This window comes from Sebastes umbrosus, chromosome 22 (genome assembly GCF_015220745.1).
Source record: "Sebastes umbrosus isolate fSebUmb1 chromosome 22, fSebUmb1.pri, whole genome shotgun sequence".
NCBI classification, from domain to species: Eukaryota; Metazoa; Chordata; class Actinopteri; order Perciformes; family Sebastidae; genus Sebastes; species Sebastes umbrosus.
The window spans coordinates 4,512,779-4,535,134 of record NC_051290.1 but is presented as its reverse complement, the minus strand read 5'-3'; the positions used below and the strand labels follow the sequence as shown (position 1 = coordinate 4,535,134).

At 38.9% G+C, this 22,356-nt stretch overlaps 2 protein-coding genes across 3 annotated transcripts; both read left to right on the top strand.

Moving 5' to 3' along the window:
* Positions 1 to 6,059: 6,059 nt before the first annotated feature.
* Positions 6,060 to 11,628, top strand: serpine1 (serpin peptidase inhibitor, clade E (nexin, plasminogen activator inhibitor type 1), member 1). The gene is made up of 9 exons (XM_037759313.1): positions 6,060 to 6,212; positions 7,842 to 8,080; positions 8,175 to 8,399; positions 8,552 to 8,746; positions 8,865 to 9,063; positions 9,979 to 10,079; positions 10,175 to 10,261; positions 10,998 to 11,081; positions 11,168 to 11,628. Exons 1-9 carry the CDS (start codon positions 6,097 to 6,099, stop codon positions 11,212 to 11,214), a joined length of 1,293 nt encoding a protein of 430 aa, XP_037615241.1. The 5' UTR covers positions 6,060 to 6,096; the 3' UTR covers positions 11,215 to 11,628.
* A 1,337-nt stretch (positions 11,629 to 12,965) lies between these two features.
* Positions 12,966 to 20,727, top strand: ap1s1 (adaptor related protein complex 1 subunit sigma 1). Of its 2 annotated transcripts, none has more exons than XM_037759315.1 (6): positions 12,966 to 13,153; positions 16,050 to 16,228; positions 18,731 to 18,839; positions 18,971 to 19,108; positions 19,437 to 19,496; positions 19,554 to 20,727. In XM_037759315.1, the coding sequence occupies exons 1-5, from the start codon at positions 13,151 to 13,153 to the stop codon at positions 19,482 to 19,484; spliced, it is 477 nt and encodes a 158-aa protein (XP_037615243.1). In that variant the 5' UTR covers positions 12,966 to 13,150; the 3' UTR covers positions 19,485 to 19,496; positions 19,554 to 20,727. The 2 variants fall into 2 exon arrangements, with proteins under 2 accessions (XP_037615243.1, XP_037615242.1); XM_037759314.1 differs by lacking the exon at positions 12,966 to 13,153 and adding an exon at positions 13,278 to 13,427.
* Positions 20,728 to 22,356: the final 1,629 nt, after the last annotated feature.

Sequence of the window (22,356 nt, the reverse complement as noted above, 5' to 3'; positions counted from 1 at the left end):
TATCATAAAGTGGGCATGTCTGTAAAGGGGAGACTCGTGGGTACCCATAAATATATACATATATATATATATATATACATATATATATATATATGTATATATATATATATTTCACTTTCAACTCTTCTTATATTTACCGTACAGACTTTTCCACACTGTCCTGTATGAAAATATCACATATATGTATTATGCACAATTGTTGAGACAAATTATGGTTATGCCATCCTAAAATCATATCATGCCGTTATCCAAGTATATTGTAAAGGGTGGTAAGATGAGGAAGCAAAGGGAAGGGCAGTGAGCACATAGTGTCAGGATATTAGGAGATTGATTACTCCTGAAAAATAACACACTGAAACAGAAAAAAACGACTTGTGACGAGTGTGTCATCGTAACAGTCTGGACTGATGAGTTTTGATGTGTATCAGCTCCATTCCAAAGAAAACATGACTAACCAACAGCAGAGTCTTGTGTTTGCAGTTTTTCTGATTTCGGAGGAATAAAAACGCTCACTGATGTGCTGACATCTGGTCTGATGATGCAGCAAATACTACAGTATATCTTATTGCGAAACTCACCAGTTCATACCGGTCTAATGTCACACCCAGCACATGCTAAGTCTTCTGTTTCAGGGCATATTTTCATTGTTTTTTTTCAGGTAATGGTTGGACTGAGAACACGAACACTCAAATCCACAATGACATGCTGTCCAGTGCAAGAAAGCCAAAACCTCAAGGTCAAACAAGGTCAGCTAGTGAAACAGGGGATTCCCTCTCCTCTTACTTAACACCATGTCTCACCGCCTTTTCCTTACTTCTTCAACTTTTACTCCTCTGCAACATACGTGGGTAGATGTTTTTTTCCTGTAAAGACATATGAAAACAATTTCACTAGATAAACATGGTTGCTAAGAATATATTTCCCGAGAGGTTTTCCTCTAATTTCCTAATGCTAGCGCATGCAGTAGAAATGTGGGGGAACTTTACCCTCATCCTACCAACCCACCGGGGACCCCAAGAGACACCGGAGAAACATCCGTCATTGCAAAATGTTAACTTATTTCTTCTCAAAATAGTATTGATTACTTAATTATTGTCATCTGAAAAAAACCCAAAATAATTATTAATATTTTAGGAAAACTACAGTTAATGCATATTGTGTAAAATGAAAATAGACATAGCAGGTTTGTGGACTGCTGTTTTGTAGCCTTGAGTTTAACCAGAAGTGACACGAGTCGAAGTACAACTGAACGCTGAATAAGACATTTTTAGGCGACCAAAAAGGTTAAAATTCACTTTCATGAACAGAAAACACACTTGTTAAAGTTGTAAGATGAAAACACAGACGACTCCCAGACCGGAAAACGCCGTCTCAAAGTAGCCACGCCCTAAAGCATCCCCTGCTTTATGGTCTATCTGACTCTAAATGGGACCATAATTTACTAAATGAACATCATGGTGTAATGAAGAAGACTTGAAACTAACGATTGAGACCATAAACTCATGTTTACAATATTTACTGAGGTAATAAATCAAGTGAGAAGTAGGGTCATTTAATTTTTTTTCTTCTCTCTCTCTCTCCGTCATTATTTTATTTTATATTTATCTACTTTTTTATTATTATATTTTAATTTTATTTATTTATTTATTTACTTATTTATTTATTTACTTATTATTATCATATTATTATTATTATTATTATTTACTATTATACTCTTACTTAACGTTACTCTTAACTTCATTTTATTTCCTTTTTTTAAGCTAATCTCTTTTATTATTTAATTTTATTTTATATCAATCCACTTTTTTATTATTTAATTTTATTTTATATCAATCCACTTTTTTATTATTTTATTTTATTTAACATCAATCCACTTTTTTATTTATTTTATTTATTTATTCATTTTTTTTCTTTCTTATTTATTTTTTTCTCTTTTGTGTGACCAAGACCAACATTTCTATGTTTTTATTTCCAGTCACAGACATGGTTATGTTCTGCATAGTTACAACAAAGCATACGAGAAGAATTGCAAATGTGAAGTTCTTATTTCTCATATTATTTTTTATATATTTCACAAGTCATGTAACAGCTACTAGTTTACCCTTTTACTGACTACCACGTCTGTGTGTGTGATGCTGTGTGTTGTCTTGGCAACAGTTGGTCCCATGTTCCTGAAGCCCCCACAGAGAAATGGGTGGGTGGTACATGCCGAATTTCCATCCACGACCGTATATGGGATGAACCAAATCCTCGGGGAGTTGTGGGGGTCATTCTGTTTATTTTTGGCAACAAACAGCACGATGACATGTTGCAGCAACAACAGTAGTGAAACAACACGTCTCCATCAATGACTCATGAAGCCGTCGACCTCACAGCTATTATTCTCTCTGTTGTGTGCTTCTGTTCGTTCAACACGCTCACAAGGTTATTTAGTGGTAACTGCAGCTCTTTAGGTTTGATAATAAATTAGTGGCACTATGTGATTTAACAATTAAAGTACAACAACACACAGAACCATAACCGCCCATTTACGCTGTCTTCTCAAACAAGACAGATGTAAATGGGCCTATAAATGTCCCTCACAGACGTTGTTGTCTTGGCATGAAGAAAGATGAAAGGCAGAAGACAATGACATCAGGACAGTCTAGTTCCTAACACTTGTCATCTCTGTTTATAGCCTGGGTTTGTCCTTTTCTTTGGTGTTATAGTGAGACAGCAGGTGTGTCACTCTGCTAAACTCCATGCACAGTTTGAAGGAGGGATGACGTGATGGGTGTAAAGGTTCGAGGTGGTGCTCCCGTCACAATCTAACAATGTTTAACAGATTTTTTTTAACCCTAACTACGATCTTTCCCTTACCTTAAACCAAGGGTCTGCAAAATGTACTATCAAAAGAGCCATTTTAGGCTCCTGTGTTTGTTTGACCCATCCATCCACCCCCAGACTGTATCGCTCTTTATACTACGTCAACTGACTTCCTCCTTTGCTCCCGTCTTGTATTTGTATCAGTGATCATCCATGTGAATATACGATGACAGCCTTCTGAACCTGATAGTAGGTGTAGCAGGCCCCTTCTAACTAGGGATGCACCGATACCGATACCAGTATCGGGTCCAATACTGTGCTCATGTATTCGTACTCGTACTCACAAAACGGCTCTGAGACAACAGCACCGATACCACTTTACGGCAGTGTGGCATTAACCTCTCGTCACCGTCTTTTGGGTCCTATCACGCTCAGCCTCCCCGACGGTGCGGACAAGACGGGCCGGTGGTGCGCCCGACCCCGCGGGGCTGGGATCCCACCTCAGCCGGCGCGCGTCAGGCCTCACTTTGATTAAGCCAAGGGGTTTTGCTTGCACCCTCTGACTCGCGCATGCGTTAGACTCCTTGGTCCGTGTTTCAAGACGGGTCGGGTGGGTTGCAGACATCGCCGCAGACCCCTGGCGCCTTCTACGTGGGCCGAGCCCCGCCCTGGGGGCACGACGCGGCTGGGGCGCACTAAGGACGGTCCGTCCCGGTGACGCTTTGTCCAGCACCTTCGCTCCAAGCCTTTCCAAGCCGACCTAGAGCCGGTCGCGGCGCATCGCCTCGTATGCGGGACTCCCCAGCCTGCCGTGTGTCGCTCACACCCTCCAGCCGGCTGTTAACGAGGGTCTTTTGGCACAGAGAAGTACTCGTATCGGTACTCGGTATCGGTACTCGGTATCGGTACTCGGTATCGGCGAGCACCCAAATGTAAGTACTTCTACTCGGTCTGGAAAAAAGTGCATCCCTACTTCTAACCCATATCTATGAGGCTGATAACATTGGAAGTGGTTGCAGCGTATCTTCCGTGCACAGATATTGTAGAAAGAAATCACTGAGACATGTATCTCAAACCCTGGACGAATAAAACCAAACACTGTTTGTGTGGATAGATGCTGAACCGCTAGAGGGAAGTGAGAAAACATGTCTGTTTGTAAAGTGGCTGACCGAAGCCCTTTCATCCCGTATGGTTTAATATGCACCATGCCTAAACACCTTCTGGATACATTAGTTTGTCCTTCTTTTCACTGATGTAATAAACCAAAACATTAGACATCAAGCGCTCCGTAGCTGTTTGTAAGTTGTTATTGGCTTTGCTTTTTAACTTCTAAGAGAAAAAGTGGCTTCAATTAGGATCTTTGTGGCTCTGCCAGAGGCCTCATTCCAGAGAATTTGGAAAAACTGTGTTAATTCCCGTTTTCTCTGTTCTGTCTACCAGATGCCTGGTGAGTCGCGGGATCAGGAATGCTAGAGGCCGCGACCAAATTTGGTGATTTGATGTGTCACCCCCCCAAAGTTAGAGGCCAATAGGGTGACTGTATGCAAGATAAGCGATTCAGATTAAAGCTATTTGTTAATTCAAAAGTGGTCATTTTGGCCTGATGAACAAAAGGGTCAGAGGAGACACAAAAGAACGTTAGGATTCCTTGGCATATTGGCATGGGCCGAGGTGTTGATCAAGTTGGTATTTTGTCCTGATTGTGGCATTAAATGAAATAATGATTCTGTGGAGATTATGGATGTCCGCAGCAAATGTTATGGCAGGCGCCAGGACTATAGCTGTTTGCGCAACCCCCAAATTGTCAGCCCCCATAGAAGAAATAAAATAAATCTGAAATATTATATATAATAAAATAATAATAATAATAATAATAATAATAATAATAATAATAATAATAATAATAATAATAAATGAAAAAAATAATTAAAAGAATAAAAATTAAAAATAAGAAGAAGAATAAAAGATAAATATAATAATAATGATAATCATAAATAAACAAATACAAATATATCTGAAATATTATATATAATAAAATAATAATAATAAAATAATAATAATAATAATAAATGAAAAATAATAATAATAATAATAATAAAAAATGAAAAATAATAAGAATAAGAATACAAAATTAATATAATAATACAAATAATAAATACATCTGAAATATTATATATAATAATAATAATAATAATAATAATAATAATAATAATAATAATAATAATAAATGGAAAATAATAATAATAAAAATGAAAAATAATCACAATAATAATAAAAAAATATATAATAATAATAAAAAAAAATAAAAAAATTATAAATATATAATATATATAATAATAATAATAAAAAATCATCTAAAAAAAACACTCTGATTGTGCTGAGTATCCTGAGACCTTTTAAGAACTGGTTTTAGATAATGCGTCCTAATATCAGTCAGTTCTAGTGGGTATTGGTACATACAGTAGTCACACAGATATGTTTACATTGCAGTCAGCACAGACTACATGGTGGCGTTGTGATTACATGTGAAATGACTTAGACATTTTTGTGTCATTCATACGCTGTTTGGTGAGTCCGGGGTGCTTTAACAGTACAAAAAATAAATAAAAACACTGTTTTTTTTAGTTTTCCAACGAAAATGGTAATTCTTTAAACTTTCCAAGTCTATATTATTTGTATTATTGTTGTGCAAAATTAGAAAGTTTTTTAAACAAGATAAAGTACTTTTAAATGTGCATCAAATGTGTAAAATCTGTGTTTCTCTTCTTAGTTGACAGTGAATTTCCGATTCTAAGACAGGTTTGTTGTTCCATTGCACAATAATATGGCAAACTGCAGGGTATATTTTCACTATCACCATTAGATTTATTGTTTCACTATCACTTCTCATAAGTTTTCCGTGTTGTATCTGGACAAAACATTTTTCTCTGGACCGAAGCCTTTCATGAACATCAGGCAAACATTTGAGTTTAGGGTTGTGTCAAGATCACAAAATACTTCACAACAAAACCAACCTGCAGGTTTTCCTCTGAGGACGCCGTCCTTCCTGAACATGCCAGAGTGATGTGTGTGTGTGTGTGTGTGTGTGAGTGTGTGTGATGTAGACAGGGAAAACAGTTAAGTGAATTTCCATCTGCTCTGTCATGCTTTGGGGCAAAAAGAGACAGTCAGACAGAGAGGGAGGGAGAGTGGATGTTCATGAAAGGGAAGCCTGTCCAGACAGTGTCAGATGACATCATCCTCTCTAATAACTTCTGTACGTGTGCGTAGGAGGGAGGTGGAGCTTCACACATGCAGCTCTACACTATAAAAGAGGAAAGAAACTCATTCAGACATTCAGACTCAAGCAGCAGACTGAAGCTGAAACAACACAGACTCTACTCTACTACATCTCACACAACCGAAAGGTAAGAACCAAAACTGGACTAAACATTTAAAGCTTTTTAAATATTTTTTTTGGTAACACTTTACAGGTCTGCAAACTTCATGGTAATTACGTGATAATTAGCAAGAAATTTCTTTGGAATTACTGCCAAATTACACCAATATTTACCTCAAAATTTATCGAAAATGACTTTATTGTAAACATTATTTAATAATTATATGCTAAAATAGCATATATTTTAACGATAAAGTTTACTTTCCTAAACTAAAAAGTGGGCTACAAGTAAATAACTAGTAAACTAACAGTATATTTTAATACGATATATATATATATCTCATTAAAATAAATAAAATATACTGTTAGTTTACTAATTATAAACTTGTAGCCCACTTCTTAATATAGGAAAGTACACTTTAAAATGTACTCTCAGTAAACTACTAGTTTAATAGTTTTTACTGCAAGTATACTTGTAAGTTTTCTTTAAGTGAAATTGTAATTTGCAGACCTGTAAAATGAAGTGTTACTGTTTTTTTTTATAATAGTGTGCAATAACAGAATTCATGCAAAATGAAAGAATCACTGTCAGTCTTCCAGGGTTGTCAACTTTGAGGTACTATTATGGCTTCTCTTAGACTAATGCAATCAAGCATGTGTGTGTGTAGTTCTCTGTGTGTGGTCAGCGATGTGTGTTCAGAGCTGGAAGTGACGGCTTTTGTGCAAACAGAGGCTGAGGACACAGCGCTGACCTCTGACCCAGCAGCTACAGCATGTAAAGCTTCTGTACCTACACTATACACTATACACTATTGATGTCTGCAGTGGAAAACCAATGTTACTGACACACACAGATTTTCCAGTTGACACGTTGATGTGAATGTATACACATCCAGCATGAGTCACACACACACACCTAACACAAACAGTTTAGAGCTTTGGGTATAGGGTTTGAATGATGATCAATGATGTTTTGAATGATGATGCATGTGATTATCATAAAGTGGGCATGTCTGTAAAGGGGAGACTCGTAGGTATCCATAGAACCCATTTACATTCACATATCTGGAGGTCGGAGATCGAAGGACCCCTTTGAAAATGGCCATGACAGTTTTTCCTCGCCAGAATTTAGCGTTAGTTTGGAGCGTTATTTAACTTCCTTCCTGACAAGCTAGTATGACATGGTTGGTACCAATGGATTCATTAGGTTTTCTAGTTTCATATGATACCAGTATCTTCACTCTAGCTTTAATTTTTAAGCTGAAATTAGTGGCGTTAAAACAAATTTGTGTTAACTTTGACAGCCCTTCTTGTAATGCAACAATATCTTTAATATTGTAAGAAAAGATCAGGCTACTGATGTGGAATCACTTCCTGTTATCTTAACTTAACTTCCATTATTTATTACCGTTCTGAGCCTCGGCTTCTTTCCTAACTCCCAGCGTTTGATTGAAAACATCTGCAAGCTGTTTCTCTGAGTAATCCAACATACCGTACTCACTGTTCTTCCTCCTTAATAAGAAACAGAAACAATAAACTCACAAACAAATGTTGGGTTGCTATGTTGTTTCCCAACAGTTTTTCTTGTGATCCAGTGACATCAATGTTTGAGAAAGTGATGTTCAAACTAATCAATCTTCTTTCTTTTCTTTCCCAGGATGCTTTGCGTGTATATCGTCCTGTTGCTGACCCTGAGCGGAGTGGGATTGGGCTCTCTGCAGGAGAAACAGACTGACTTTGGCCTGAAGGTCTTCTCTCAGCTGGCCCGGGACTCTGCGGACCAGAACGTGGTCTTGTCCCCGTACGGCGTGGCCTCCGTCCTGGCCATGGCTCAGCTCGGTGCTGCTGGGAGCACCCGCAAGGCCTTAACTGCTGCTATGGGCTTTTCTCTGCAAGGTTTGTGATACATACATTGAAGTTATTATGATTCTGTTAACAAATAAATATGTATTATTTGTTTAATCAAACCGTCATGTGGCCTCTCCTGTAGAGCGAGGGATGTCCCGGCAGCAGCGCCTCCTGCAGCGGGATGTGTCCAGCGAGGAGGGCGTGGAGACAGCCAGCGGCGTCATGTTGGAGAGGAAGATGAGCCTGGAGAAGGGATACCGCCGCGCGCTGGCCAAGGCCTTCCAGGCCCACGCCAACCAGGTGGACTTCACCAATTCGGACCAGGCCGTCAGCGTCATCAACTCCTGGGTCTCAGACCACACAGCAGGTACTCACACCACCTGGCTGGCAGCAACTCCTCTGCTTTCTTTTATTACATAAAGTATACTTGGGATTATGCTTGAACTGTACTTAAGTGTACTTCATAAAATAAACTAAGGGACATCTTTTGAATCCTTTGTGACCTCTTGTCTTCTTCAGGTACCATCCCTGAGTTCCTGGCGCCTGGATCTCTGACTGATGAGACCCGTCTGGTCCTCCTTAATGCCCTCCACTTCCAGGGCCTCTGGAAGGTGCCCTTTGACCCCAAACTGACCCAGGAGAGGATGTTCCACTGCGCCAATGGCAGCGATGTGCCCGTGCACATGATGAGACTCACCAACCGCTTCAACTATGGTGGGTTCAACACACTGACCCGGTGCACGCTATCTAAACGTGATACCGCATCATGACAGACTGTGTGTGTGCTACTACATATAAATTACAATCTATCTGCTTCTTGTTAAATCAACAGGTGAGTTCGTGACTGCCGACGGGGTGGACTATGATGTCATTGAGGTCCCATACGAGGGCGACTCACTGAGCATGCTCCTCGTGTCGCCCTTTGAGCCTGAAGTCTCACTGAGCACACTCAGTGCGGATTTGAGCAGCAAGAGGATGAAGCAGTGGAGAACAGAGTTCAGGAATGTCAAGCGGCAGCTGGCCATGCCTAGGTGAGGGGGGGAAGGGTCAGACAGCATGTGGGTAGCTAACAGGAAATTATTTTAATTTACTTCATTATTTTTATTATTTATATATTTTTATTTGTAAAATGTATATATAAAAACATATATATATATAAATCATAAAATATTATATAATATTAAAATATAAAATATTTGAATTTAAGTTATTTATTAAAATAATAATTAATAATAGATATAAAATAATAGAAATAAAAAAATGCATTTTAAAAATATTTCAATTTAAATTATTTAATAAAATAATAACTAATAATAATATATAAGAAATAATGATTATATAAATAATAAAAATAAAAATAATTAAAACAACTCTTTAAATTTAAATTATTTAATAAGATAATATATAAATTTATATAAATAAATAAATAAAAATAATGAAAAATATAAATATATAAATAATAAAGAATATATGAATAATAAAGAATCTATTTAAATTATTTAATAAAACACTAATTAATAATTATATATTAATATTTATTATTTCATCACATTATTTAATTTATTTATTTTACACTTTCTCAATTGTACTTTCACAGGGTTGGACAGGAAGCCAATACAGGCACTCCAAAATATTAAAACAAGTGGCAAAAGAGGAATGAAATATATAAAATATATCATGAAGAAATAACAGAAAACAGTACACCAATGAAAAGGGTTTTAACATAGGCTGTAAGACAAACATGGGAGCCTAAAGGAAAAAGAAAAACATTTTAATTATTTTACAGTAAAGTCTATATCCTCGTTAAGACCAGGGTACTTTAAGGCATCCAAAAGTTTTCCTCTGGTAAAGACTTTGCAGTCTGTAGTTTCACGGTTGTTTGTGACATTCTTCCACCCTTCAGCAACCAGGATGAAAAATGTAATATTTGTGTGTGTTTTTCGCAGGTTTACTCTGGACTCTGAGGTGAATCTGAAGAGCGCTCTGCTCAACATGGGTCTGGGAGACATGTTCAACCTGGCTACCGCTGACTTCACACGCATCACCTGTAAGTTAACCTCTCAGTGCAGTAGTTAGTTTTAACCATGTTAAAGACTACAGCGAGCATCGTGTCTAATCTGTTGTGTTTGTTTCTGCCTCCAGCTGACGAGAGGCTGTGCGTGTCGAAGGTTCTGCAGAGAGTGAAGATCGAGGTGAATGAGCTAGGAACCAAAGGAGCAGCAGCCACAGGTAGGAATCTGACGTTGCTGTATAAAAATGACCTGTGGTGACGTCTAGGATAATCACAGCCTCATGAAACTTTACAGCCACAAACTAGAGACGTAGAGCATTCAGAGGATGGATGGCTTTCATAGCTAGACTGATAATAAGGGGAGCAGTTTACACAACAGAAGTGCTCGCCATCCAATCGCCGAAAAATGCAATTCTTGCAGAAATCACAGCATGGCTTTTTCTATGGTGTTCCTCAAGGTCTTGGTGTCTTAATGTGGTATTTTGGAGGGATTATTGATCATTTTTATCAATTATCGAGTGGCAATTTTTTTTTTTTAATTTAGCACCAAATCCAAAAAGACTCGCGGGCACCCATAGAACCCATTTTCATTCACATATCTCGAGGTCAGAGGTCAAGGGACCCCTTTGGAAATGGCCAAAATTTAGCTTAACTTTGGAGCGTTATTTAGCCTACTTCCCAAAAAGCTAGTATAACATGATTGGTACCAATGATTTCGTTAGATTTGTCTAGTTTCATATCAGCTAGCTTTAAAAAATGAGCCCGCTACAACCTCCGAAAGATCGAGACAGACAGATTAGTGGCGTTAAAACAAATTTGCGTTATTATTACGTTGACTTTGACAGCCCTAATCCCTAAATATATTTTGTGTTTAATCAAATCATAACAAAACAACATTGAGACGAGGTGTATTCAGGAGTGTCTGACCTGTTCTTCGTTCCTTCCCTCCGTTAGCTGCTGTGATGTTTTCTCGTATGGCCGTGGAGGAGATCACTCTGGATCGACCCTTCCTCTTCATCATCCAGCACAAACAAACAGGTAACACTCTCCTTACGTTTTATTTTGAAATCCCATTTTAGACTGTGTGGGTCTGGTGTGTCTAATGTTCTACTTCCTGTGTGCAGGTGCTGTTCTCTTCATGGGTCAGGTCAACCAGCCTCAACAACAGTAACCGACGTCGAAGACTTCCCTCCACTGTGTCTGACTACTGCTGCTCACAATGACCACACCACACCGACCGTACAGGGTTCATTCGACAGACTAATTCACTAAAAGATTTATTTATAATGCGCTTAATACAGGAAGACACAGATTTAACATATTGGAAACATGATTGACTGAGAGTTTATATGTTTAATTTATTCCTCTGAACGTTTGTGGTTGAGAAGACAGAAAGAATTATGAAGGAAAGAGTTACCTAATTAAGTAGTTTACTTGTCGTCTGACACAACATGCACTGCATACGTACCAAAATATGTATCTATTTTTTACAATGTCATGTCTAATGTCTATTTTTGTTATTGCCTTAAGTTACATTTGTATTTTTCCGTATTTATATTTATTAAAATACTATGTTTTTACAAAGCTGCTGTCTGTTGAGTTCTGTGGAAGGTCAACACTGACCTCTTGTGTTCAAACAGACAAATATCACGACTCTACACACTTAATGAAGGCCTGCTTAAATATAATACAATATAATACAACATTTTTTATTAGGTAAATTAAAGGCCATCATTTGTTCAAATATCTGTAGTTTGCACCCGATTATCAGGCCATTAAACAGGCGTTATCAGTCACTATAAGCATTATAGATGTGAGTGATTAGGGGCCTAAATGTGTTATTTTCTCCTATTCTAAAATGCTGTGTTTGAATATTTCTGCATACTGGGGTCCCTAAACAGTCTTGAATTACATAAATTGGGTATCACTGTAAAGTTGAGGCTCTTGTGGATCCAATGATCCCAACTGTATTCATGTGTGATGATGTTAGTCCCCATAGGAGCCATTTCATTGTAGTGAGACCATTTTTTTTTTTTAGTTTGACCTCACTGTATAAAATGACTTGTGGTGACCTCTAGAATAATCACAGCCTCAGAATTTCAGAGGGTTAAAAAGGCATATATATGACAATGTGTATTATATTGAACTTTTTTTGTTTGATGAACTTTTTAAGGCATTTTAAATCTTCCATATTTTTTTATTTTTTTTTTATTTTTTATTTAACCTTTATTTAACCAGGTTAGTCCCATTGAGATTAAGAACCTCTTTTCCAAGGGAGACCTGGCCGAGACAGTCAGCAGTAAGAAAACAAAGTTGCATACAGAGACACAAATAGAGAAGAAGGTTGTTAGTAAAGACATGCTGCCATCTTGGAGACCATATGATGATTACATTTAGCACCAAATCTGTGTAATAAATGGTATCATCCCAAAAAGCTGCGGCAACAACTTATGAGACATAATAGAGCATGGGGATGACCATCATCTACTTCTATCATCATGTTCTAAACCCTTATACACTTTTCTTATTTATTTTCAATAACTGATTAATTAATTAATTCATGTTTATATCTGATCCACTTAAATGTGACATCTACTCTTGACCTGGTATCTCCCCCTAAAGACCCCCTGTACCCCCCTAAAAAAAGACAAAAAAACAAACAAAATAATTTTAAATTAATAATATAGATTGTAAATAAATATGTAACTTGGAGTTTCTAGAATTAACAAATTTACAAAAAGCCCTCATATAGCATAAAGACGAGGTGTTACCTGAGGAGCAAAACTCAGGGTAATAAAAACTCCTGAACACCTCTTGCGCATGCGCAGTAGAGTCAAAGCTCTTTGACAGAGTGTGCGCATGCGCAGTAGAGTCAAAGCGCTTTGACAGAGTGTGCGCATGCGCAGTAGAGTCAAAGCGCTTTGACAGAGTGTGCGCATGCGCAGTAGAGTCGGACCTGCTGCTCTCAGCAGCTCTGAGCTTCATCACCTTTAGTTCAGCTACCTGAAGCACTCAGACATGAACTGTCACCGTTAGAGGAGCTGTCTGCCTTTACCTGGACCGTAGTGTTCGTCTCTCCGTCATAACATTGTAAAAACCAACAGGGCATGGTGAGTTAAGCTCCTCTTTAGCTTTAAACAGCCTCAGTTAGCTGCTAATGCTAAGCTAAGCTAATGCTATCAAGGTGTGTGAATCCAGGAAGTGATCACCTTCACCTGGCTGCTGTCAGAGCAGCAGACCAGCTAACAGGCTAACAGGCCGTGGTGACTGTTTTAACTCTCTGCAGGGTGTTTAGTTAGAGTTTAACCTGTGTTATAATGTTAGATGTTATATCTTAATGACATCCAGGTGTGTTATATTATAACTGAGCAGTGGTGGTTAAAGGTGAGTTATAATAGAGCTGAGCTTCCTGGTTGCAGGTATAATGAGAGTTTAGGCCTCAGGTTTTTAGTGTGTGTCAACAATGGAGGTGACAGTTAGATGACTGTTAGTCAGCTGCTTGAATATACAATAGTGGAGTGATTGTTTTATTATAATTCACATTTATTTCTTTAGTTATTTGTCCTGTTTTCTCTTGAATCACACATGTATTGGTACACTTCAATGCCAAAAGTAGTGTATAAATGGACAATAATGTTCTTTAATTTCACCGTCTATAATGACAACTATGGATGCACCGATACCGATACTAGGGCTGGGACGATACACCTATCTCCTGATTCAATACTATCACGATACTGGGGTTTCGATTTGATTTTATGATTTATTTCGATTTTTGTTAACTTTTTTAACACTAGACGTTGGGAAAAAGTTGAATCATACACTTCTAGGGACTTTTACTTAGGAAAATATGTAAATTGACACATAAAAAATGTTTGATTCTCAGCATGTATGTAGTCATATAGATGTCCTGAATAGGGATGTCACGGTACCAGAAATCTAGTAGTCGATACCAATACTAGTGAATTTACACGATTCTCGATACCAATTCAATACCACGGTAAAAAAAACAATAAAATCCCATGTAATTCAACACGCACTCCTTTATTAAAACATTTGAACATATTTATACATATATCATAATATGAATATCTACTTATAGCTTAATAACATTATCTTTTTATCTTTAATTTCACTGGATATAATGAAAACTAGAGATGCACAGAGATACTGATACTAGGGCTGGGACGATACACCTATCTCCTGATTCAATACTATCACGATACTGGGTTTCGATTCGTATTGTGATTCGATATTATGATTTTATTGTGATTTTTGTTAACCTTTTTAACACTAGACCATGGGGAAAAAGTTGAATCATACACTTCTAGGGACTTTTACTTTGGAAAATATCTGAATTAATACAACTGCTTGAATATACATTGTTATATTATAATTCACATTTATTTCTTGAGTTTTCTCTTGAATCACAAATTTATTGGTACACTTCAATGGACACTAATGTTCTTTAATTTCACTGGCTATAATGACAAATAAGGATGCACCGATACTGTCACGATACTTGGGTGCCGATTCGATATGTATTGCGATTTTTAAGTATTGCGATTCGATATTACAATTTATTGCGATTTTTGTTAACTTTTTTAACACTAGACCATGGGGAAAAGTTGAATTATACATTTCTAGGGACTTTTACTTCAGAAAATATCTAAATTAATACATTAAAAATGTTTGATTTTCAACATGTATGTAGTCTGAGATGTCCTGAATTCAAATATATCAGGATCATTGTCAGGCATTATTTATTACTTTTTTTTACTATTATTTTAAGTAATTTCCCTCACTGATTAGTGGTATTTTATTTTAAATTTATAAGGGACATCTTATATCAATATATGTATATAGTTCCCTTTGTTAACACTTTATTTTGAAAACCAGACGTAGTCACACGTGTCTCCAAGGTGGTCTCTAGCTCTCCCGTTAGGTCCGTTCTCTTTATACATCCATCTAGGGCTGGGACGACTTGTCCTATTTTCTCTTGAATCACAAATGTATTGGTACACTTTAAGGCCAAAAGTAGTGTATGGAGACTAATGTTCTTTAATTTCACTGGCTATAATGACAACTAAGGATGCATCGATAATGGAGTTGGTGAAAGAATAAGATCTCCTGGCTGTTATTTTATTACAGTACGTTAAGCTGTATGTATGTAATTTATACCTGGCTATAAATGTTTTTTTTCAATGATGATATAACGCTGTATAATGTTGATGTTTAACAAAAAAATAAGCTGTGGATTTTGTCTTCTTGCTGTCCAAAAAGACCAAGTTTCAGACAGATAGCAGCAGGCATTTATGTTATTAAATGTCTGAGTCTGGACCTCAAAGATTCAGCTACAGTGCAGAGACGTCCGCCGCATCATCAGTCATATACTGTATAAAAACACATTGTTAGACGAGGCTTCCCAGCAGTTAGTCATTATTACCATAAGTGGTCAACTGTGAAGCTGTAAATGCTGCACACTAAAGTCTTCTTTACACTGAACAAATATAATTTGTTTTAAAAAAGTATATATCCTGTAGCTGTAAAACAAACAGGAACCTCCCACACTGTCTCTTTGTCACACACAGAGGTAAAGACTGGTAGCAGGCGGATGTAAGTAAAGATAACTAGTAGATGGTGCAGTAGATTTGTGTTTCATTAAAGCTGTAATAGTCCCAGAGTCACTGCAGTATGTGTTGATGTTCATGGTTGCATCAAGCTCCCTGTAGCTGCAGTACATGTCTGTGTTTGTATGTGTGTGTGTGGAGAGAATATCGCACCAAACTGTAAGTAGTAATCTGATCATTTAAGAGGGATTCATGAATTATTGGTACTTAATTGCTATAATCGTGATTATCATTTTGGCCCTAATCGTGCAGCCCTTATCAACATGTAATGTATATTAAACCCTATCTGTCATAGATGCCTTGCTGTCTCTGTTCTGCCTTCCTGTCTCTGTTCTTTCCCTCGTGCTGACTCATTTCTGTCCCCGTCTGTGTGTAGATGCGGTTCATGCTGCTTTTCAGCCGTCAGGGGAAGCTGCGCCTGCAGAAGTGGTACACGGCCACGGCCGAGCGCGACAAGAAGAAGATGGTCCGGGAGCTGATGCAGATAGTGCTCGCCCGCAAACCAAAGATGTGCAGCTTCCTGGAATGGAGGGACCTGAAGATTGTCTATAAAAGGTAAAAACGCGTCATCATAAACTCTCAAGCAACTCTGTCAGCAACACTTTAATGATTTACTGTGGTTCTTTTTACACCAGTTTCACTTTCTTTTACTCATCATTGGCTGAGTGTAAATATTAAAGACAACAGCCAAGAGTTTTAATTTGATGTTTGACCAGCTTGATTAATGTGAATGAGCTGTGACTGCTCAGGATAATTGGTCTCCCCACACCCAACGTCACAGAACTAAACAACAAAGCCATTGCACGCATTGCAATCTCAATAGCACAGGACATCACACACCCACTCAAACACCACCTTACTATAATGCACCGCTCCAGGCGCTGGTGCAGAACACTGAGGTGCAACAGGGCTCACTTTGGGAAAAGCTTGATACCGGCAGTCATAGCCGCCTTAAACAACAGGCGTCGCTGAATAGAGTGTGTACTGCTGTCTGTCATTTTCTGTTGTTATCGCTGTTAATATTACACACATATGAAGAAGTTTAAGTCACAATCCAGACTAAAAACAACACAGTTTAAACTGACAAGTGCAGGAAGGACAGCTGGATTTACGCTGTGGGTGTTTACCGCTTTGAATTACGTTTTTATATTTATTTTTTTACATGGTCTTGAGTTCGGTTCACACCGCCGGAGACGGGGACGCAGCTGAAAGAAGGTTGAAATAGTCATACACGCCACATCTTAGTTAATGAGCATCATGAGGTGTGATCCATTCATCCGTTACACTTCTAAAAGCTATTTATATTTAGACGACTAGATCTGACTTTTGAGTGTTAATTTATGCATTCACACGTCGGGAGTTTTTTCTTTTGCCAGCTGTTTAGCTGCTTAGTAAAATGTTCCGCTCTGCTTGTCTGTCTGCAAATCAGTAGACGTGTCCATGTCTGTGATTGGTCAGATGCTGCAAACACCTCCCCGTTCATGTGAACACGCTCACAGCCAGATGGAGAAACCCTATAGGTTGATTTACTGAGTTGATAACCACCGTCGTAGGACCGTAGTTTGTTAGGGTTCGTTAGGCCAGATAACGAGAAGATATGGGTATGTTGAACTCGCTTTGTGACTCGCTTCGGCCTCAGAAGGAGCTGCGGTATCTCTCTTTCACACACCGCGGGTGAAGCAGCGTCACTGAAGGAGCTATTTAAGAACGCACGAGGGGGGAAGTGGCGCCTTTTGTAGTCCATCTTCAGAACATTGCAGTTTCACCGCGGCAGAAAAACATCCGCCGCCGTCGCATCATAACTACGGAGTTTATAGTGACGGATTCTCTCAACACCACGGTTCTCTCCTTCTGAATCCACCTTTACGTTTTCCATCGACGTCAAGGGAAAGTGGTTTAGGAGAAGATATTAGGACGTCATTTCTTTGATTTGTTTCGACTGCAGCCGAGTGTCTGAGTTTTAGCAGCAGCAGCAGATTCTCTGGTTTTTAGTTTGTCTCCTTCTTTACTTCAGTTCACCTCCCACAGACCAATAAAAGTTCTTGTCTGTTTGGATGTGGGCTGAGCAGCATTAGATTTTAGGTGGGTGGAAAGGGTGAAACCCAGCATACCACTGCCATTGATCTAACCGCACACACACACTCAGATCAGTGTGTGTGTGTGTGTGTGTGTGTCAGGGCTCATTACTGCCAGCACAATGCAGAGGTGGACTAACAAAACGAAGGAGCTGCTGCCGGTGCGTGGGCAGGTGGGCGGTGATGAGTTGAGCACAGAGGGATTTCCTGCAGTGGAGATGAGCTGAGGGGGAACACTGCACTGGCAACAGAAACCTCCTGTTAACCCTTTTATTGTTTTGCAAGCCTGGCATTTATGGATGTTTTTAATATGTTACATGTGAACTCCGGCATCCACTGTTTAATACGTGTAAACATCAGTTCTGGCCAAGTTATATGATACGAATAAAGAGTAGAGCTGCGACGATTAGTCCACTAATCAATCAGCAGAAAATTAATCTATTTTAATAACCCTGAGACTGACTTTACTGTCTGTCAGAGGCTCTAGTAGGTTCAGTTTTAAAGCTAGAGTGAAGACACAGATATCATATGAAACTACAAAACCTAAAGGAATCCACTGGTACAAACACACTACCACAGTGATACCCAATTTATGTCATTCCAAGACTGTTTAGGGACCCCAGTATGCAGAAATATTCAAACACATCACTTTAGAATAGGTGAAAGTAACACATTTATACTGCATGTGATTATCATAAAGTGGGCATGTCTGTAAAGGGGAGACTCGTGGGTATCCATAGAACCCATTTACATTCACATATCTTGAGGTCAGAGGTGAAGAGGACCCCTTTGAAAATGGCCATGCCAGTTTTTCCTCACTAAAATTTAGCGCAAGTTTGGAGCGTTATTTAACCTCCTTCACGACAAGCTAGCATGACATGGTTGGTACCGATGGATTCCTTAGATTTTCTCATTTCATATGATACCAGTATCTTCACTTTAGCATTAAAACTGTTGTTTTTTCATGTGTGTGTTCATGCAGGTATGCCAGCCTGTATTTCTGTTGTGCAATCGAAGAGCAGGACAACGAGCTGATCACACTGGAAGTCATCCACCGCTTCGTAGAGCTTCTGGATAAGTACTTTGGCAGCGTAAGTTGTTAACTCTCTCTCTCTCCCTCTCTCTGTAGTTGATTTGCTAAACGAAGGTTCCACAGTTAAGAGAGAAGTTGTCCCCCCCCTGCTGGTAGAAATCGTTGGTGACTTGTGTCTGGTTTGTGCAGGTGTGTGAGCTGGACATCATCTTTAACTTTGAGAAGGCCTACTTCATACTAGATGAGTTCCTGATGGGAGGAGAGATCCAGGATACGTCTAAGAAGAGCGTCCTCAAAGCCATCGAACAAGCGGACCTACTGCAGGAGGTAAGCCGGGCTTTTAGGGTTCATGTTTCAGTTCATGTGTCTATATCAGTTATTCGGGCTGGACGATATGCCCTATCTCCCGATTTACTTTACTTTGGCATTTTTTCTGCCTTTTTTCAGCCTTTGTTCGAACTAATTTTCGGACATATTTCGGCCTTCGTTAGAAGTTAGCATGCAGCTTTAGCCGTGATGTCTAGCTCTGCTTTTCCTGCAATGCGTGAAACCCAAAGTGTTTCCATCCTTTACTGGATGTGTAGTGTTTACCACGTTGGATTTAACATGTGAGGGTGCATACTCCATACTAACGTCTCTGTGTTTCCCGTCACAGGAGGACGAATCACCCCGGAGTGTGTTGGAGGAGATGGGCTTGGCGTAGTACACGGCAGCAGGCTTGTGAGAGACTATAGATACTAAGACAGAGGACTGGATGAGAGGAAGGGGGGGGGGGGCGGGGCACAATCTGGGATGCTTGGACTGACTGACTGACGGCGTTGGTTCTGTGTATCTTTGGCTCTGATGTACGGCGTGTAACTGGGGAAGAGACTCGGTTAAGACTGGAAGATCCTTGCTTTGACGGGCCCTTTAGCTCTTTGTGTGTGTGTGTGTGTACACGTGTGTGCGTGTGTGTGCGTGCGTGTACATGTGTGTGTGATCTGAGTGTGGGGGGGTTGTGTGTTCAGATTTTTTAAAGGAATCCAGCTTCCTGACGTTAGAGTCCCAGTGAGGCAGTTACACCGATGCTTTAACAGTCGAACCTCGTCGTGACGGTTCGTCAGGTACTCAATGTGAACTGAGACTAGGTCAGGGATTAATGGGGGGGGGCGTCACTAACATGATAAATCTGATGTTATTATATATTTTTTGCTTTTTCAACAGTTCTCATTTGTCCATCATTCCTACCAGTTACCATTTATAACCAATAGAATTGAGACTCATAACTACGACGGAGGGTTAAGGCTACATTAAGGGGGTAAAAAAATCTGAGATTTGAAGAATAAAGTCGTAATTTAATGAGAATTTCTGACTTTATTCTCGTAATATTACGACTTTTTTTCTCGTAAACTTCTGACTTTATTCTCGTAATCTCAGATTTATATATTTATTCCTCAATGTGGCCCTAATACTCCGTCGTACATACAGTAACTACCATCCTCTAGATGTTCTAATAATCCCGAGGTGTTGTCAAAAACATCTCTGTCAGTACATTATTACAATTAATCGAACTACACTTGGTGTTCTAAAAACGTCGTATAGACTTTTCTCATGAAGACAGAGTTGTACTGTCGGCAGCGATCGACCCGTCCTCCCTAATGTGACGTGACGGAGTCTGGGCGACTAAACTGCATCGTGGATTGTGAATAATGAACCAAAGACATTTGAGATTTGCATCACAGCCTAAAATAACTCGTTCACGTATGAGCCATGCACATGAACCGTGAGTGGACTGATGGAAATGTCAAGTCTGTCTTATATGCAATCACATAAGAATCACATCCCGCTTAGTTTTCCTCCAGACTGCAGGGAGCAACTAGTACTGCTAACTAGTACTACTAACTGGTAATACATGTTAGGACTGGATTGAAACTCCAAGGCAATTAGAATAAACTGAATTATATATATATAAAGTATATCTTCTGGTTCCGTAAATGCTTTTACAATGTGTTCTCATCATGAATGTGTGGTTGTTACTGATCTAAATTCAATGTCTGTTAGAAATGCCGTCTGAAGCTGGACATACACTGTAACATTTTAGAGACGTTGTTGTGTACTTCCTGCTCCTACTGTACGAGTAGATCGTTTGCGATGTGAAGCCAAAGCTCACGATTTATGTGCTCACACTGTACGGTCCGAACATCATAAAATAGAAAAAACAAACAAGAGATTTGATTTGAAAGCTCCGAGGCCGGTAAAGTTTGTTTGCTAGCGGAGGTCTGTACAGGTCACGATTCTAACAGGCAGCGGCGTAACGTTATATGGACTCGCTGTGGCGAGGAAGACGTGGACAGTATGGCTTGTCCATTTTGCAGAGAGAATTTCTATTGTGGCGTACATTGTTATCTTGATAGCTACGCTCTGATTACTGTAAAAAGAGGAGAAAAAAAGGCGCCGATGTTGAAGAATCATCTCGTGGCTCTGCTTCGACCAAAATTTCAAATTCATCCGACTGTCCGATGGCCAGTCAGGAGGAGTTAATCGGTCCTCGTCTCTCTGTACACTGCACAGCAAACGACGCCCAAAGAAACTCAAATTCAGCACGACTCTAAAATGAGCCATGCGGCTCAAAATTCGGGCCAAAAACGGGCTAAAATCGTACAGTGTATGCCCAGCTTTAGGCAAGATGAGCAACCGCTGCTAGAGTAATGCAAGTAAGTGAAGGAAAAGAGTGATGCATTGTTCAAGTTGGTTAAACTGTCATTTAATTGATATGCTTTATTTCCATGTCTGCTGATAAATAGATGATAATTAGTAATAACTTAATTTGAAATTTCTTTAAAAAACTCTCTGAATCATGACATCAGCTACCAGGTTACATCTGTGTCGACAATAAGTCACACGATGGTGAGATTTGTGCCTAATCAGAAGTGTCTTCTATTAGTTATCCACCTCCGATATGCTATTTTAGCATATCATTATTAAATAATGTTTATAATAAAGTAATTTTGAGGGTAAATATTGGGGTAATTTGGCAGAAATTCCAAAGAAATTTCAAAAACTTGCTAATAATCACCTAATTACTATGAAGTTTGTGGACCCGTAAAATGGAATGTTACCTGATATTTCATCTAAAATGCAGCCGGGTGATGTGGTACTTTAGGAAAAACGCTTTTCTTTTTGCTCAAAATACTTAATACTTAAGCTATCGCAATATTCATTTCAGTGCTGTTGCTTTCTGGGTTTGTGTTACAATAATCCTACAGAGGAAAATCCTCCTTTTATTGCCTCAAAATGTGTGTGCATGTTTTTTTCATTTCTATATATATATATATATATGACGTCCTCTCAGGAGCTCTGGACAAACGCCTCCTTATTTCTAACAGGAAATTCTTTGTTTTGTGCTCTCTTGTGACCTCATGTGATCATGTTCTGTACAGATAGAGGACTTCTAAGTAACTACTGAACTGCAACACTAAACACTCCATCCTCATAATGACCAATGTGTGTGCAAGTGTACCTCCTGGAAGAGGAGCATCAGGCTGCAGGACATTCAGCCTGACTCTGCCGTTTGTCTGTAAACACAGCAGGCCTTT

Bases quoted from the DNA above. Each gene is read 5' to 3' on its own strand.
- serpine1 (XM_037759313.1), top strand. From the start codon at position 6,097: ATGCAGCTCTACACTATAAAAGAGGAAAGAAACTCATTCAGACATTCA. The intron at 8,081-8,174 runs GTTTGTGATACA...CCTCTCCTGTAG, and splicing joins TATGGGCTTTTCTCTGCAAG to AGCGAGGGATGTCCCGGCAG. The intron at 8,747-8,864 runs GTGGGTTCAACA...TTAAATCAACAG, and splicing joins CACCAACCGCTTCAACTATG to GTGAGTTCGTGACTGCCGAC.
- ap1s1 (XM_037759314.1), top strand. From the start codon at position 13,368: ATGTTATATCTTAATGACATCCAGGTGTGTTATATTATAACTGAGCAG. The intron at 13,428-16,049 runs GTGAGTTATAAT...GTCTGTGTGTAG, and splicing joins CTGAGCAGTGGTGGTTAAAG to ATGCGGTTCATGCTGCTTTT. The intron at 18,840-18,970 runs GTAAGTTGTTAA...TGGTTTGTGCAG, and splicing joins TGGATAAGTACTTTGGCAGC to GTGTGTGAGCTGGACATCAT.